We start from the raw sequence: 20,000 nt of genomic DNA, 5'->3' as shown, positions 1-20,000 counted from the left end.
CTATGTAAAGAACAGGTAAATCATATATTACGATATCCTTAGAGCTTCATGGTTAAACGGTATCGGGTGGTGTGGACCTGTCATCTAAATTTGAGATTTAATCTTCATTAATAAATTTGGAGATAAATGTCTATATTTAAAAGAAAAAGTTTTATAATTTAAATTTTAAAATGAATAGACGTCTATATTAGATCACAAGTTCGATTTTTAAAAAAATATTTACCCGGTTCATTGCGACATCTTACTTTTACCAAGCAATGGGTCACGTAAATATGTCAAATAATTAGAGACCCGGAAAGCCTTGCAAAAACATTTCCATGAAATAGAAAAACTCACTTTTGTTGACAGAAATCGTGGAAGGCGTCTTTCCTTGCTGTGACAAGACTTGCTATATATCCTTGATGTTTGGAGAGAGAGTTTATCTCACCTTTCAAATTCCTGTATGATTGGGGTATTTTTTTTAGAGTGAAAAGATAATTACACTAGTTTTTGATGGTACAACATAATAATGATGATTATGATGATGATGATGATGATGATGATGATAGTAGTATAGGGATGCTCAGGAGAAATTGAGAAGAGCAAAAGAGCATCATAAAATAAGAATGATTTAAGAGCAAAATATTAACGTTTTAATTAGCGTGAAATTAAATCAGGAGAAATTGAGAAGAGCAAAAGAGCAGCATAAAATAAGAATGATTAAGAGCAAAATATTAACGTTTTAATTAGCGTGAAATTAAATCTGTTTGCTAGAGATTGATGTTAAAATGTTTTATGTATAGAGATAATAATTTTAGGGTTCGAATCCTATAGACAACTGGAATAGTTTGTTAAATGTTGATGTTGTAGTAAATCAATAGAGTTGTATTGTATCGATTGATAGATAACATGAATGGCTGGAAATAGTTTGGTTTGAACGGTGATAGCGTCTTGTGTTCAAATCCTAAAATCTTCGTTTAAAAAAACGTATCGATTAAACGGTGTCCGATTCTATCACACATTAAGGTGTTCTCGAGTCTGGCTCTATGTTGAAATGTCGCTCTTTACTCACATTCTCCTAATGTGTTCAGGATAGTACCCGGTCTTTGACAGCGTTGGTAAAAAAATTGTAATATCGCCTAACATATCTCGTTCTATTTGTTTCGTGTTGTCGTTCATCAGCGATCTTTTTTAAAGCGCTTTGAACCTCTTTAGTGGATATTGCGCTATATAAATGTTCATTAAAAATTAATTATCACGCGTGTCCAATTATGCGACCGTAAAGATAATTTACCCACCAAACGACGAAGAGATAAATCAAAGATAGTACAGGGTGTAACAAATACATTCGTTTCGTTTCAAGAAGCGAACTCAACACTGAAATTATGATGAACACTTTTTATTCGATTCAGGTTATTGTTAATAGAAAAAAACAGATTAAAGTATGTACCAAGTCAGTCAAATCCCCTTTCTTCATATTCTCCTCCTCTCTTTGAAAATGGATTTTAGAATCGATGATACCAAACGACTATTTTTCGAATTAACAAATTATGATCTGGACTTAATAAACCGTAATCACAGACACTTTAGTAGTTGCATTGTCCTGATTTGGTGATGTCTGTGAATCTTAAATACGAAAATGTCCGAAATAACACGATGTCACGCACTTAATATTACTCGCGGTAATCAATGTTGATATATTTTTTAATAATCATAGGTTCAAACTGACGTAAAATAGGTGTAATATCTCTATACAGATTTGATCATGAGAAGTTTTGTTTAATAGTTAAACGCCTTACCACTTATCAACGAAAGGGATCACCATATTTTAATCGACACATGGTTAATTGATGAATAAAGCAACAAAGTGTCTGTTTGCTGTCACCCTTGTCGTCTGAAACAATCAATTTTAAAGAATTATGTAGTTTTTCCAGTGATTTACTGTACTGGGATGGAAGCATTATAATGTATGGTTGTTTTTTGTTTTTTTGTCTTGGGTCATTTTTCTAAAGCGGGTCTTGTAGTTTGTGATTTCCGTCTTAAATGCCATTTGCTTTATTTTTTATTATTATTTTTTTAATAAGACGACGGAGAATTTTATTTAATGCAATTAAAAAAGATAGCGTTCTTGTCTAGGTCTGGTAAAATAAATGAGATGAAGTCATACACTTAATACAATCCCCGTAGACAATGTTGATATTGGAGAAACCTCCAGTATAGAGATTAGAACATGAATTCAAAATCAAGACGTTTTGGTATGGTAGTTAGACAATCTATCCATCGACCAATTAAAGCCTCTTCACTATGTGAATACGACTAGTAGATGGGTACAATAGCAATACCTAGGAGGTGAATGTTTTCATTGAAATTTCACCTAGGATCAATTAAATAGAAATGCGACCGATAAGCCATGTCCATGCGTCCACACGAGTAAAACCCAATATCATGTTTTACAGTCATATTCTCTTTACCCAATATCATTTTTGGAAACATTTTGATTGGGTTAATGAAACATTTACATCTGAATCAAAACTAAAAAGAATTGATGACAAAAGCTTTTATAAAACCCAACAACATTTAACACACATACTTATTCAACTGTGATTGCTTTTTAATAAAAATATTCTTGTCTGATATAATATTTGTACCCGTCATTTTCAACATGCGGCGAGTTTCATGTTTTGTATCATGGACTTGAATTTTTTTTCGCAGCAAGAAATAAATAAATGAAACACAACAATCATTACAATACACAATATTGATTGATCAAGTACTTAATACAATAACATGTCCTTGCTCAGTTACTCACTTCATGAAAGATTTATTGATGAAAAGAAAAATGAAAAGACAATTCCATCACTCCATGTCCTATATTATGGTTATCATACCAAGACATAACCTAATTGAAAATGTAACAAAAATGTTGTGTAGGAATAGTAAATTTTATGAACCATGTATACATTATCTCTATTTATGACATTAAACCATCAATATTTTTAACGCACGTTTTCAGGGTTTGACACATATTTACTGTACTTCTCCAGTAACATTGTCGAAGTTTTTAGATATTTGATACCACAACACATTTAGATAACAGCAGGGTTTTTTTCCTCAAATTTTATAGATCTGAGCAGATAATATATTTTAGCCCAGTGAAACGTTGTCATAACAGCTGTTATATTTTTAGATGATAGCCCAAATGACCAGTAACACCCAATGTGTAAGACGTGCAGTCTTTTAGGCGGTAGTGTAATGTCATACAAAAACATCTGTCAAATGCGTAGTAATCCCTAATGGCAATTTACAAGACGGTCAAAATTTATTAAGTAAAAGTTTTCAGGACACAGTGTATCAATTGAACCTAAGAAATTAATTTTTTAAAAGCCAAAATGTGTGTGATGTAATTGTTTTTGTTTTTTGTTTTTTTAGCTAAAATTTATAAAATATAAGCTTGATAGCAAAGAGTTTTCTAGCCAAAACATTTGAAGTAAGAAATTGTTGGTTAAAAATGTGAGGTTAAAATTTTCTTACCAACATTTGGGAAGTAATCATTTTCAGGTCGAAGTTTATGAAACACAAACTGTATGACGAAAATGTATGAAACTAAAGTTTTTTGATCAAAATAGTAAGAAAAAGGAAAAGTGTCTGGTGCAAAAAAAAAATATAACATAAAAATTAAAAGTTTTGTGGTCAAAATGTTCTCTGGTCAAAATGAGTGAAGTAAAAAAAATTTGACCAAAATTTATAAAATAAAAGTATGCGTGTAAAAATGTATGAAATGAATACTTTCTATCCAAAATCTATGCAATGAAATGTTTTTAGACCAAAATGTTTGTAGTAGTAGTATCTAGATAACGTTTATGAACAAAGTATTATTTCTAACAAAAATATGTGAAGCAATAATTTTCCGACCAAATTGTCTGAAATGGACGTTTTCCAATCAAAATGTGAAAAGTAATAATGTTCTGATCCAATTATGAAATGAAAATATGATGACAAAAATTATATGAAATTTAATTTTTCTGGTCGAAATGTGTAAAGTAAAAGTTTTCTGACCTAAATATAACGATATTATGACCAACGGTTATGAGATCAGAATACATATTCTCTCCGAATTGTCATTCTGTCAAAAATTGTATGAAATTTAATTTTCTAATCAAAATGTGTGAAGTAAAAGTTTTCTGGCTAAAAATTGTATGAACGTTTGCCCTCAAAAATATATGAATATTTTCTGGTCAAATATATGAAGTAAACAATTTTTAGGGGGTCAACATTTATATAATTAGAATATACTTTGACAAAATTATAGGAACGTCAAAACCACTGAAACAAAAGTTTTCAGGATAAATTGTATTAACGACATTTTCCAGGCCCAATTTTGCGAAGTAACATTTGTCTGACCAAAAGATGTAAGGTAACCTTTTTCTGACCAAAATGAGAGAAAATAAAAATGTTTTCTACTAGAACTTCATAAGGTAAATTAAACTTTTTTAAAACAAAACGTGTGTAGTAATAGTTTTTGTAAATGTATTGTATCATAAATTATTGAAACCGTTACAAAATAAAAGACTTTTCCATGTCTTTCGCTTTTTGATGCCTTCTCGAGGATTTGACAAAAGCAGAAAGTTTTGAATTTTCAAAGTGCTGACTACTTACCCTGCAGAATTACCCTCGACAGAGTAGAGACATAGCAGATATGACTGGTGATCCTATATTATCACGGACAGAAGCAGAGATGTCCTACAATTGTTGTAGAGGTGCTATATCGGATACGACACCCAAAGTTTTGCTATAATTTTCAATTTTATTTTGTTACTATTAAAGTATAACGTTTTTAGTCGTCCGTCTAAAATTATCAATGACATGATTAATGTCGATCCCACAAAGATGAGTAAACCTTTGTTCTTCTCCCCGACAGGGGCCAAATAACCTCAACAACAGGCTTGCAGGCTATCTTTGAACAAGACAGTTCAAACCCTAGTTCAACCTATTTCCAATAAAAATACTCCTTACAAAACCTAAATGGTTTTGGAAGAGGTTATTCATAACCTGCATTTGAAGTTCAATCCTCTCTGTTTCACTCTTTTAGCTCCGAAAGTCGATGGAATCACTTCGTAGTTTAGTAAACCAAAACCAAAATCAAAACCAAAACCAAGCTCAATGTCACCAAAAAGATAAGATAAGGGATATGAAATAGAAATCTCACCAAAAGGTGTAAGATTCGACCTATTTTCAATGAGAAAACAGCTTACCAAACCTGCATTTGAATTGCAACCCTCTCTTTTTCAATGTTTTAGCCCCAAAGGTCACTTGAATTACTAAGTAGTTTAGTAAACCAAAACCAAAACCAACCCAAAAGATAAAATTAGGGTAATAAAGTGCTAGACGTCGACCCAAAATGAGTGAAGTAAAAATTTTCTCGCCAAATACAGGAAACAAAAGTGATCTAACAAAAATGCCAAAATGGAAGTTTTCTAAGCAATTACGTGTGAAGTAACATTTTTGTGACTAGAAAATTGTAGAGTTAGAGTTTAAGTTTTCTGGTCAAAATTTACGAAATAAGACTGTTCTGTTCAAAATCTATGAAATATAGTTTTAAAATGAAAAAGAATTAATGAAATGAAGGCTATACACGCGAAAATGTATGAGAAAAAATATTCTGGTCAAAATGTTTAAAATGAAACTTTTCAGGATAAATTTTATGGCGTAATATTTTATATCTAAATAATATATGTGTACATAACGTTTATAGCTAAATTTTATGAACTAGGTTTTGTTATTGCTTTCTTTTTTACCCTAATGTGTGACGTAAAAGTTTTGTGGTAACACAATACGTAAAGTAAACGTTTTCTGGGCAAAAGTGAAAAGTAATAATGTTCTGGCCCAATTATGAAATGAAAATTTTCTGTCAAAAATTTATGAAATTAAATTTTTTCTAGTCAAAATGTGTAAAGTAAAAGTTTTCTGATCAAAACATAATAATAATATTATGAACAACGGTTACGAGATCAGAATACATATTCTCTCCAAATTATACGAAATTTAATTTTCTAATCAAAATGTGTGAAGTAAAAGTTTTCTGGCTAAAACTTATATTAACGTTTGCCCGCAAAAAATATATGAATGTTTTCTGGCCAAATATATGAAGTAAACAATTTTTAGGGGTCAACATTTATATAATTAGAATATACTTTGACAAAATTGTAGGAAAGTCAAAACCACTGAAACAAAAGTTTTCAGGATAAATTGTATTAACGACATTTTCCAGGCCCAATTTTGCGAAGTAACATTTGTCTGATCAAAAGATGTAAAGTAAACTTTTTCTGACCAAAATGTGAGAAAATAAAATGTTTTCTACTAGAACTTCATAAGGTAAATTAAACTTTTTTGGACAAAACGTGTGTAGTAATAGTTTTTCTGTAAATGTATTGTATCATAAATTATTGAAACCGTTACAAAATAAAAGACTTTTCCATGTCTTTCTCTTTTCGATACCTGCTCGAGGACTTGACAAAGGCTGAAAGTTTTAAATTTTCAAAGTGCTGACTACTTACCCTGCAGAATTACCCTCGACAGAGTAGAGACATAGCAGATATGACTGGTGATCCTATATTATCACAGACAGAAGCAGAGATGTCATACAATTGTTGTAGATGTGCTATGTCGGATACGACACCCAAAGTTTTGCTATAATTTTCAATTTTATTTTGTTACCATTAAAGTATAACGTTTTTAGTCGTCCGTCTAAAATTATCAATGACATGATTAATGTCGATCCCACAAAGGTTATGAGTAAACCTTTGTTCTTCTCCCCGGCAGGGGCCAAATAACCTCAACTACAGGCGTGCGGGCTATCTTTGAACAAGACAGTTCAAACCCTAGTTCAACCTATTTCCAATAAAAAATACTCCTTACAAAACCTAAATGGTTTTGGAAGAGGTTATTCAAAACCCGCATTTGAAGTTCAATCCTCTCTGTTTCACTCTTTTAGCTCCGAAAGTCGATGGAATCACTTCGTAGTTTAGTAAACCAAAACCAAATCCAAGGTCAATGTCACCCAAAAGATAAGATAAGGGATATGAAATAGAAATCTCACCAAAAGGTGTAAGATTCGACCTATTTTCAATGAGAAAACAGCTTACCAAACCTGCATTTGAATTACAACCCTCTCTTTTTCAATGTTTTAGCCCAAAGGTCACTTGAATTACTTAGTAGTTTAGTAAACCAAAACCAAAACCAACCCAAAAGATAAAATTAGGGTAATAAAGTGCTAGACGTCGACCCAAAATGAGTGAAGTAAAAATTTTCTCGCCAAATACAGGAAACAAAAGTGATCTAACAAAAATGCCAAAATGGAAGTTTTCTAAGCAATTACGTGTGAAGTAACATTTTTGTGACTAGAAAATTGTAGAGTTAAAGTTTAAGTTTTCTGGTCAAAATTTACGAAATAAGACTGTTCTCTTCAAAATCTATGAAATTTAGTTTTAAAATGAAAAAGAAATAATGAAATTAATGCTGTACACGCGAAAATGTATGAGAAAAAATATTCTGATCAAAATGTTTGAAATGAAAGTTTTCAGGATAAATTTTATGGCGTAATATTTTTATATCTGAATAATATATATGTACATAACGTTTATAGCTAAATTTTATGAACTAGGTTTTGGTTATTGCTTTTTTTTTTTTTTTTTTTTTTTTGATCCTAATGTGTGAAGTAAAAGTTTTGGGCCAAAAAAAATATTGTAAAGTAAAAGCAAAAGTTTTTCTGGCCAAAATGTGTACAATATAAATTTCCTGGCCAAAATTGATGAAATGAAAATTTTCTGTCCATATAATGTATGAAACGTTATCTTTCTGGTCAAAATGTATGAAGTAACGGTTTTCCGGGTAAAACACATGAATTAAAAGTTTGCTTGCAAAAATGTATACAATAAAGTTTTTGATATAGTATATGAGTAACATTTTTCTAGCTAAAATGTACGATGTAACGGGTTTCAGGCCAAAATGTGTAAAGTAAAGTCAAAGTTTCATAGCCCGAAATGTGTTATATAAAATATCAGTCAAAATTGTGAATAAAATTTTTAGGATCAAAATTAGAAATAAATTTTCTAGCCAAAATGTATGAAATGTAAGGTTTTTCCAAACATTGATAGAGAAATTTGTTGCTAGATAAAATCAATGTTATGTGTGTTGTGTGTGTGTGTTGTATGTGTATTGTGTGCGTTTCCCAAAAATTATCTAATGCACGTGTTCTCGTCCAAACGCAAAAAATTTCTGGCCCAAATTTATTAAAATAACTGTTTCAAGCCAAAATATATAAATAAAGTTATCTGACAAATGTACAATTTGAAGAAGGTTTTTTAAAAATAAAAACAGGCGGTTTCAAAGATCTTTAGAAATCTCTTGACCTCCTTAACGCATGTTTTGTGGTGTGTGTGTGTGTGTGTGTGTGTGTTTGTGTGGTTTCCCCAAAAATATCAAAGCACGTGTTCTCGTCTCAACGCAAACATTTCTGGTCAAATTATAATAATGTTTTCAAGCAAATATTAATTGAAATTTATCGACAATGACTATTTAAAGAGTTTTAAAAAAACGCGTTTCAATTATCATTAAACGCGTATTTTAAAACCTTCTCAATTGTAATGTCAGATAACTTATTATAATTTGCTTGAAAACATTATTTATAATTTTGACCAGAAATTGTTTTGCGTTGAGGACGAGAACACGTGCATTTGATAATTTTTTGGGGAAACGCACACAAACACACACACACACACACACACACACACACAAAACATTGATTTTATCATAGCAACAAATTTCTGCTATACACATGTTGGTGAAAAACCTTACATTTCATAAATTTTGGCTAGAAAACTTTAATTTCCTAAATTTTGATCCTAAAATTTTTATTCCACAGCCTTTTTGACTGATATTTTAAATAACACATTTCGGGCTATGAAACTTTAACTTTACACATTTTGACCTGAAACCCGTTACATCGTACATTTTAGCTAGAAAAATGTTACTTCATATACTATATCCAGAAAACTTTTATTGTATACATTTTTGCAAGCAAACTTTTAATTCATGTGTTTTACCCGGAAAACCGTTACTTCATACATTTTGACCAGAAAGATAACGTTTCATACATTATATGGACAGAAAATTTTCATTTCATCAATTTTAGCCAGGAAATTTATATTGTACACATTTTGGCCAGAAAAACTTTTGCTTTTACTTTACAATATTTTTTTTGGCCCAAAACTTTTACTTCACACATTAGGATCAAAAAAAAAAAAAAAAAAAAGCAATAACCAAAACCTAGTTCATAAAATTTAGCTATAAACGTTATGTACATATATATTATTCAGATATAAAAATATTACGCCATAAAATTTATCCTGAAAACTTTCATTTCAAACATTTTGACCAGAATATTTTTTCTCATACATTTTCGCGTGTACAGCATTAATTTCATTATTTCTTTTTCATTTTAAAACTAAATTTCATAGATTTTGAAGAGAACAGTCTTATTTCGTAAATTTTGACCAGAAAACTTAAACTTTAACTCTACAATTTTCTAGTCACAAAAATGTTACTTCACACGTAATTGCTTAGAAAACTTCCATTTTGGCATTTTTGTTAGATCACTTTTGTTTCCTGTATTTGGCGAGAAAATTTTTACTTCACTCATTTTGGGTCGACGTCTAGCACTTTATTACCCTAATTTTATCTTTTGGGTTGGTTTTGGTTTTGGTTTACTAAACTACTAAGTAATTCAAGTGACCTTTGGGGCTAAAACATTGAAAAAGAGAGGGTTGTAATTCAAATGCAGGTTTGGTAAGCTGTTTTCTCATTGAAAATAGGTCGAATCTTACACCTTTTGGTGAGATTTCTATTTCATATCCCTTATCTTATCTTTTGGGTGACATTGACCTTGGATTTGGTTTTGGTTTACTAAACTACGAAGTGATTCCATCGACTTTCGGAGCTAAAAGAGTGAAACAGAGAGGATTGAACTTCAAATGCGGGTTTTGAATAACCTCTTCCAAAACCATTTAGGTTTTGTAAGGAGTATTTTTTATTGGAAATAGGTTGAACTAGGGTTTGAACTGTCTTGTTCAAAGATAGCCCGCACGCCTGTAGTTGAGGTTATTTGGCCCCTGCCGGGGAGAAGAACAAAGGTTTACTCATAACCTTTGTGGGATCGACATTAATCATGTCATTGATAATTTTAGACGGACGACTAAAAACGTTATACTTTAATGGTAACAAAATAAAATTGAAAATTATAGCAAAACTTTGGGTGTCGTATCCGACATAGCACATCTACAACAATTGTATGACATCTCTGCTTCTGTCTGTGATAATATAGGATCACCAGTCATATCTGCTATGTCTCTACTCTGTCGAGGGTAATTCTGCAGGGTAAGTAGTCAGCACTTTGAAAATTTAAAACTTTCAGCCTTTGTCAAGTCCTCGAGCAGGTATCGAAAAGAGAAAGACATGGAAAAGTCTTTTATTTTGTAACGGTTTCAATAATTTATGATACAATACATTTACAGAAAAACTATTACTACACACGTTTTGTCCAAAAAAGTTTAATTTACCTTATGAAGTTCTAGTAGAAAACATTTTATTTTCTCACATTTTGGTCAGAAAAAGTTTACTTTACATCTTTTGATCAGACAAATGTTACTTCGCAAAATTGGGCCTGGAAAATGTCGTTAATACAATTTATCCTGAAAACTTTTGTTTCAGTGGTTTTGACTTTCCTACAATTTTGTCAAAGTATATTCTAATTATATAAATGTTGACCCCCTAAAAATTGTTTACTTCATATATTTGGCCAGAAAACATTCATATATTTTTTGCGGGCAAACGTTAATATAAGTTTTAGCCAGAAAACTTTTACTTCACACATTTTGATTAGAAAATTAAATTTCGTATAATTTGGAGAGAATATGTATTCTGATCTCGTAACCGTTGTTCCTAATATTATTATTATGTTTTGATCAGAAAACTTTTACTTTACACATTTTGACTAGAAAAAATTTAATTTCATAAATTTTTGACAGAAAATTTTCATTTCATAATTGGGCCAGAACATTATTACTTTTCACTTTTGCCCAGAAAACGTTTACTTTACGTATTGTGTTACCACAAAACTTTTACGTCACACATTAGGGTAAAAAAGAAAGCAATAACAAAACCTAGTTCATAAAATTTAGCTATAAACGTTATGTACACATATATTATTTAGATATAAAATATTACGCCATAAAATTTATCCTGAAAAGTTTCATTTTAAACATTTTGACCAGAATATTTTTTCTCATACATTTTCGCGTGTATAGCCTTCATTTCATTAATTCTTTTTCATTTTAAAACTATATTTCATAGATTTTGAACAGAACAGTCTTATTTCGTAAATTTTGACCAGAAAACTTAAACTCTAACTCTACAATTTTCTAGTCACAAAAATGTTACTTCACACGTAATTGCTTAGAAAACTTCCATTTTGGCATTTTTGTTAGATCACTTTTGTTTCCTGTATTTGGCGAGAAAATTTTTACTTCACTCATTTTGGGTCGACGTCTAGCACTTTATTACCCTAATTTTATCTTTTGGGTTGGTTTTGGTTTTGGTTTACTAAACTGCTAAGTAATTCAAGTGACCTTTGGGGCTAAAACATTGAAAAAGAGAGGGTTGCAATTCAAATGCAGGTTTGGTAAGCTGTTTTCTCATTGAAAATAGGTCGAATCTTACACCTTTTGGTGAGATTTCTATTTCATATCCCTTATCTTATCTTTTGGGTGACATTGACCTTGGTTTTGGTTTTGATTTTGGTTTTGGTTTACTAAACTACGAAGTGATTCCATCGACTTTCGGAGCTAAAAGAGTGAAACAGATAGGATTGAACTTCAAATGCAGGTTATGAATAACCTCTTCCAAAACCATTTAGGTTTTGTAAGGAGTATTTTTATTGGAAATAGGTTGAACTAGGGTTTGAACTGTCTTGTTCAAAGATAGCCTGCACGCCTGTTGTTGAGGTTATTTGGCCCCTGTCGGGGAGAAGAACAAAGGTTTACTCATAACCTTTGTGGGATCGACATTAATCATGTCATTGATAATTTTAGACGGACGACTAAAAACGTTATACTTTAATAGTAACAAAATAAAATTGAAAATTATAGCAAAACTTTGGGTGTCGTATCCGATATAGCACCTCTACAACAATTGTAGGACATCTCTGCTTCTGTCCGTGATAATATAGGATCACCAGTCATATCTGCTATGTCTCTACTCTGTCGAGGGTAATTCTGCAGGGTAAGTAGTCAGCACTTTGAAAATTCAAAACTTTCTGCTTTTGTCAAATCCTCGAGAAGGCATCAAAAAGCGAAAGACATGGAAAAGTCTTTTATTTTGTAACGGTTTCAATAATTTATGATACAATACATTTACATAAAACTATTACTACACACGTTTTGTTTTAAAAAAGTTTAATTTACCTTATGAAGTTCTAGTAGAAAACATTTTTATTTTCTCTCATTTTGGTCAGAAAAAGGTTACCTTACATCTTTTGGTCAGACAAATGTTACTTCGCAAAATTGGGCCTGGAAAATGTCGTTAATACAATTTATCCTGAAAACTTTTGTTTCAGTGGTTTTGACGTTCCTATAATTTGTCAAAGTATATTCTAATTATATAAATGTTGACCCCCTAAAAATTGTTTACTTCATATATTTGACCAGAAAATATTCATATATTTTTGAGGGCAAACGTTCATACAATTTTTAGCCAGAAAACTTTTACTTCACACATTTTGATTAGAAAATTAAATTTCATACAATTTTTGACAGAATGACAATTCGGAGAGAATATGTATTCTGATCTCATAACCGTTGGTCATAATATCGTTATATTTAGGTCAGAAAACTTTTACTTTACACATTTCGACCAGAAAAATTAAATTTCATATAATTTTTGACATCATATTTTCATTTCATAATTGGATCAGAACATTATTACTTTTCACATTTTGATTGGAAAACGTCCATTTCAGACAATTTGGTCGGAAAATTATTGCTTCACATATTTTTGTTAGAAATAATACTTTGTTCATAAACGTTATCCAGATACTACTACTACAAACATTTTGGTCTAAAAACATTTCATTGCATAGATTATGGATAGAAAGTATTCATTTCATACATTTTTACACGCATACTTTTATTTTATAAATTTTGGTCAAATTTTTTTTACTTCACTCATTTTGACCAGAGAACATTTTGACCACAAAACTTTTAATTTTTATGTTATTTTTTTTTGCACCAGACACTTTTCCTTTTTCTTACTATTTTGATCAAAAAACTTTAGTTTCATACATTTTCGTCATACAGTTTGTGTTTCATAAACTTCGACCTGAAAATGATTACTTCCCAAATGTTGGTAAGAAAATTTTAACCTCACATTTTTAACCAACAATTTCTTACTTCAAATGTTTTGGCTAGAAAACTCTTTGCTATCAAGCTTATATTTTATAAATTTTAGCTAAAAAAACAAAAACAAAAACAATTACATCACACACATTTTGGCTTTTAAAAAATTAATTTCTTAGGTTCAATTGATACACTGTGTCCTGAAAACTTTTACTTAATAAATTTTGACCGTCTTGTAAATTGCCATTAGGGATTACTACGCATTTGACAGATGTTTTTGTATGACATTACACTACCGCCTAAAAGACTGCACGTCTTACACATTGGGTGTTACTGGTCATTTGGGCTATCATCTAAAAATATAACAGCTGTTATGACAACGTTTCACTGGGCTAAAATATATTATCTGCTCAGATCTATAAAATTTGAGGAAAAAACCCTGCTGTTATCTAAATGTGTTGTGGTATCAAATATCTAAAAACTTCGACAATGTTACTGGAGAAGTACAGTAAATATGTGTCAAACCCTGAAAACGTGCGTTAAAAATATTGATGGTTTAATGTCATAAATAGAGATAATGTATACATGGTTCATAAAATTTACTATTCCTACACAACATTTTTGTTACATTTTCAATTAGGTTATGTCTTGGTATGATAACCATAATATAGGACATGGAGTGATGGAATTGTCTTTTCATTTTTCTTTTCATCAATAAATCTTTCATGAAGTGAGTAACTGAGCAAGGACATGTTATTGTATTAAGTACTTGATCAATCAATATTGTGTATTGTAATGATTGTTGTGTTTCATTTATTTATTTCTTGCTGCGAAAAAAAATTCAAGTCCATGATACAAAACATGAAACTCGCCGCATGTTGAAAATGACGGGTACAAATATTATATCAGACAAGAATATTTTTATTAAAAAGCAATCACAGTTGAATAAGTATGTGTGTTAAATGTTGTTGGGTTTTATAAAAGCTTTTGTCATCAATTTTTTAGTTTTGATTCAGATGTAAATTTTTCATTAACCCAATCAAAATGTTTCCAAAAATGATATTGGGTAAAGAGAATATGACTGTAAAACATGATATTGGGTTTTACTCGTGTGGACGCATGGACATGGCTTATCGGTCGCATTTCTATTTAATTGATCCTAGGTGAAATTTCAATGAAAACATTCACCTCCTAGGTATTGCTATTGTACCCATCTACTAGTCGTATTCACATAGTGAAGAGGCTTTAATTGATCGATGGACAGATTGTCTAACAACCATACCAAAACGTCTTGATTTTGAATTCATGTTCTAATCTCTATACTGGAGGTTTCTCCAATATCAACATTGTCTACGGGGATTGTATTAAGTGTATGACGTCATCTCATTTATTTTACCAGACCTAGACAAGAACGCTATCTTTTTTAATTGCATTAAATAAAATTCTCCGTCGTCTTATTAAAAAAATAATAATAAAAAATAAAGCAAATGGCATTTAAGACGGAAATCACAAACTACAAGACCCGCTTTAGAAAAATGACCCAAGACAAAAAAACAAAAAACAACCATACATTATAATGCTTCCATCCCAGTACAGTAAATCACTGGAAAAACTACATAATTCTTTAAAATTGATTGTTTCAGACGACAAGGGTGACAGCAAACAGACACTTTGTTGCTTTATTCATCAATTAACCATGTGTCGATTAAAATATGGTGATCCCTTTCGTTGATAAGTGGTAAGGCGTTTAACTATTAAACAAAACTTCTCATGATCAAATCTGTATAGAGATATTACACCTATTTTACGTCAGTTTGAACCTATGATTATTAAAAAATATATCAACATTGATTACCGCGAGTAATATTAAGTGCGTGACATCGTGTTATTTCGGACATTTTCGTATTTAAGATTCACAGACATCACCAAATCAGGACAATGCAACTACTAAAGTGTCTGTGATTACGGTTTATTAAGTCCAGATCATAATTTGTTAATTCGAAAAATAGTCGTTTGGTATCATCGATTCTAAAATCCATTTTCAAAGAGAGGAGGAGAATATGAAGAAAGGGGATTTGACTGACTTGGTACATACTTTAATCTGTTTTTTTCTATTAACAATAACCTGAATCGAATAAAAAGTGTTCATCATAATTTCAGTGTTGAGTTCGCTTCTTGAAACGAAACGAATGTATTTGTTACACCCTGTACTATCTTTGATTTATCTCTTCGTCGTTTGGTGGGTAAATTATCTTTACGGTCGCATAATTGGACACGCGTGATAATTAATTTTTAATGAACATTTATATAGCGCAATATCCACTAAAGAGGTTCAAAGCGCTTTAAAAAAGATCGCTGATGAACGACAACACGAAACAAATAGAACGAGATATGTTAGGCGATATTACAATTTTTTTACCAACGCTGTCAAAGACCGGGTACTATCCTGAACACATTAGGAGAATGTGAGTAAAGAGCGACATTTCAACATAGAGCCAGACTCGAGAACACCTTAATGTGTGATAGAATCGGACACCGTTTAATCGATACGTTTTTTTAAACGAAGATTTTAGGATTTGAACACAAGACGCTATCACCGTTCAAACCAAACTATTTCCAGCCATTCATGTTATCTATCAATCGATACAATACAACTCTATTGATTTACTACAACATCAACATTTAACAAACTATTCCAGTTGTCTATAGGATTCGAACCCTAAAATTATTATCTCTATACATAAAACATTTTAACATCAATCTCTAGCAAAAGATTTAATTTCACGCTAATTAAAACGTTAATATTTTGCTCTTAATCATTCTTATTTTATGCTGCTCTTTTGCTCTTCTCAATTTCTCCTGATTTAATTTCACGCTAATTAAAACGTTAATATTTTGCTCTTAAATCATTCTTATTTTATGATGCTCTTTTGCTCTTCTCAATTTCTCCTGAGCATCCCTATACTATTGATGATGAGGAGGAGGAGGAGGAGGAGGAGGAGAAGGACGAGGACGAGGAGCAAGAGGAAAGGAAGGACTAAAAGAGGAAATGAAGGATAGAGATGAGAGATGATGATGATGATGATGAGATGATGATGATGATGTGATGATGATGATGAATGAGATGATGATGATTGATGATGATGATGATGATGATGATGATGATGATAAGATGATGATGATGATGATATGATGATGATGATGATGATAGTGAATGATGAGATGAGATGATGATGATGATGATGATGATGATTAGAATGATAGTGAGGAGAGAGGAGCAGGAGTAGGATTGTGATGTTATTAACAGCAAAACAGTATAGTAGTAGTAATTGTAGTAGTAGTAGTAGTAGTAGTAGTATAGTAGTAGTAGTATAGTAGTAGTAGTAGTAGTAGTAGTAGTAGTAGTAGATAGTATAGTAGTAAGTGAGTAGTAAGTAGTAGTAGTAGTAGTAGTAGTAGTAGTAGTAGTAGTAGTGTAGTAGTAGTAGTAGTAGTAGTAGTAGTAGTAGTAGTAGTAGTAGTAGTATAGTAGTAGTAGTAGTAGTAGTAGTAGTAGCTGTAGTAGCAGCAGTAGTAGCAGTAGTAGTAGTACTAGTAGTAGTAGTAGTAGTAGTAGTAGTAGTAGTAGTAGTAGTTGAAGACAGATAATGTTTAAGTTTCGGGTTACCTCTGTATTAACAACACACGATGAATATGAAAAATAAAGGACGAATGCAAGATGTGAGAATGGTGTAGTCAATGTTAACTACGCCTTTTTCACATCTCTCATACGTCCTTGGTGTTTCATTTATTGTGCTTTATAGATAAAGGAAAAATCCGAATCGCTGGCACTGTCTTCATTTAGTAATTTGAAGTTTTTGTTTCACCTTCTTCAAGTTTAAAGCAGCAACATTTTCATTATCCATTAAAAGTGAAGCTTTTGATATTTTGCGTTTGGAATCGAAATTCTTCGGAAAAATCAGAATGCATAAAGCTGTCATCATCTGTTTCAGTTTATGAATATTTCGTAGGACGAAAGACGGTCTTTCAGTGTATCAATTTCGTTGTGGTCTAGAAATCGTAGACTTAATAAATATGTCAATCCGTTACTCTTGTTTTCTCATCAAGATACACAAAGTGAAGCACATTCAGCTTGTTTGTTTTTTTTCTATAGATTCCTATACATTCTTGAAAAAGATTGAAATGCATCTGACTTGTTAAACTTAGTAAAAATGAATGCCTTGTTCCATTATCATCTAACGCTTTCTTTCTCTCTCTATCTCTCTCTTTCTCTCTCTCACCCTCTCTCTCTTTCTCTCTCTCTCTATCTATCTCTATCTGTCTCTATCTATCTATCTATCTATCTATCTATCTATCTATCTATCTAACTATCTATATCTCTCTATTTATATTTACTTCTCTTTCTCTCTTTTTCTCTCTTTCTCTCAGTCAATTTGCTTCTCTTTCTATCTGTTTCTCTCTCTCTCTCTCTCTCTCTCTAACTCTCTCTCTCTCTCTCTCTCTCTCTACTCTTTCTATTTACTCCCTTTTCTCTCTCTCTCTCTCTCTCTCTTTCTCTCAAACTCTCTCATCCTATCTCTCTCCTTCTCTCTCTCTCTCTCTCTCTCTCTCTCTTTCTCTCTTCTTTTCGCTCATTCTCTAGCTATCTAATATTATCTTTCAATTCTCTCTTTCCTCCTTTATCTGTCTTTTCCCCATCTCCATTATATGTTGTTTTTTTTCTCGTTTGCCATCTCCCCCCCCCTTCTCTCTCTCTCTCTCTCTCTCTCTCTCTCTCTCTCTCTCTGTCTGTCTGTCTCTCCTCCCCTTCCTCTCCCTCTTTATAATAACAATATATTATTACTATTATTATTATTATTATTATTATTATTATTATTATTATTATTATTATTATTATTATTATTATTATTATTATTATTATTTTCTCCCTTTCTCTTATATTGATCCTTATCTCTCTCCTCCGCCTCTCTCTCTCTCTCTCTCTCTCTCTCTCTCTCTCTCTCGCTCTCTCTCTCTCTCTCTCTCTCTCTCTCTCATGCTAGCCCTCATAATAAAATTATACCTACTCCTCAATGACTGATCGTCTCTGCCTTATGTTCCTACCATATCTTTGAACCTCCTCGTCACTCAAGGCAATATCACCGGAGAAGGCACCTGGGGTGGAAGTGAGGGAAAATTGGTATTATGTTTTCTAAAGACTTTCAATAACACATTTTACTGCATATTATTCTCTATGCGCATTGACTTACTTGACTTATTGCCGCCCGCCTCCTAATAAACCAACTGGGACGCCTTGGAAATTTCTCAAATTGGAATGGGCATGATCTATATTAACTATCCATGTGCTCGAGGTCATTGGTCACATTGCAAAATGTGCTCAAAGTGACCCACTTAGTGAAAAGTGTTCACGGCGTTTTAAATATCTAACACCACGATTGATCATTTGATTCATCTTGACTCATGGGTATGTTTACAACATTTGTAAACAAAGCAGCGTGTTTACACTTGTCAAGAAATATCCAACTGTTGGACAACAACAAATCATGTGATTGATGACCTGGTTGGACGAAAACATGAATATAGATCGCTCCCATTAATTCACTTCTTTGGTCCCGATCTTCCGCAAGGGATGATTGATCTGCAGGATCTTTTTCTGTCCTTAATTCTTGACGGTTTCGGAGGAACTTCAAGTCTGTTTAGTATTGTGCGAATGTGTGATGTTACATGAAAATATATGTGACATATCGCGATAATCTAGTGTTATATCGAAATGAAATATATTATTAAAAATGAAGCTGAAAGCCAAAATATTCAGAAAACAAAAAGAAATTAAAATTCTATGAAAGTTTGATAAACAAAGCCCAATCTCCACGATGAAGACTTGTTTAAAGTCAACTTTAATGTATAAGGCTGAAAATTAAATTGTAAGCATCAGGTTCACCCTAGCATAATATCGGTTTTGGATGATTTGTCGCAATTCCGATTTTAAAATATTTTTTTACGATAGCGCTTGTCTGTCTGGTTCTGATAAATTACAGGCTTGACAATTTGACAAAATGTTTTGTTTTGTTTTGTTTGTTTGTTTGTTTGTTTTTAATTTTGTTCATTTTTCTTTTTCTTTTGTTTTTTTGTTGTTGTTGATGTTCAGTTGTTTTGTTTTTTTTTTTGCTTTTTTTTAAAATTATATTTATATATATATTTTTGTAACTCGATATAAAAAAAAATTTTTCAGACCTTTTTAGGATACTTTTATTAACACGCGAGTGAACCCGAAATTTTGTAAACAAAGAGATATTATACCTATTGTATCAGGTTTGCTACAGTAAGAGTCTTGGATTAAACAATTTGTTCTTCTTTGTGTAGAAATTTATATCAATTTAAATTACATCTGGTAGACAAGAGACAATGACAGATGTCCTGTAAACATGTTATTGACTTGTGTGTAATTACTGTGATATGAGCTGAAATTTAGATTTAAAAGACCAAAAGAATGAAGATGACGTTACTCAACGCTTTGTTATTGGTTTTAGAACAACATTTGGGCGATTAGTTTTCACTTAAGACCCTCTAAAAGAC

At 31.5% G+C, this 20,000-nt stretch overlaps 1 protein-coding gene across 2 annotated transcripts in view; it reads right to left on the bottom strand.

Moving 5' to 3' along the window:
- Window positions 1-20,000, bottom strand: part of LOC144970780 (bone morphogenetic protein 1-like) — a 54,973-nt gene that overhangs the window by 29,611 nt on the left and 5,362 nt on the right. For both annotated transcript variants that reach the window (XM_078910789.1, XM_078910790.1), the window contains exons 3-4: window positions 18,491-18,578; window positions 337-438 (exon numbers count right to left, since the gene is read on the bottom strand). In XM_078910789.1, the coding sequence (XP_078766915.1) occupies window positions 337-438; window positions 18,491-18,578 (190 nt within the window). The remainder of the gene's footprint in view (window positions 1-336; window positions 439-18,490; window positions 18,579-20,000) is intronic.

This window comes from Berghia stephanieae, chromosome 4, assembly GCF_034508935.2.
Source record: "Berghia stephanieae isolate SIO BIC M18660-M18661 chromosome 4, UCSD_Bste_1.3, whole genome shotgun sequence".
Taxonomy (NCBI): Eukaryota; Metazoa; Mollusca; class Gastropoda; order Nudibranchia; family Aeolidiidae; genus Berghia; species Berghia stephanieae.
The sequence above is the reverse complement of the archived record's forward strand: the minus strand, read 5'-3'. Positions and strand labels throughout refer to the sequence as shown.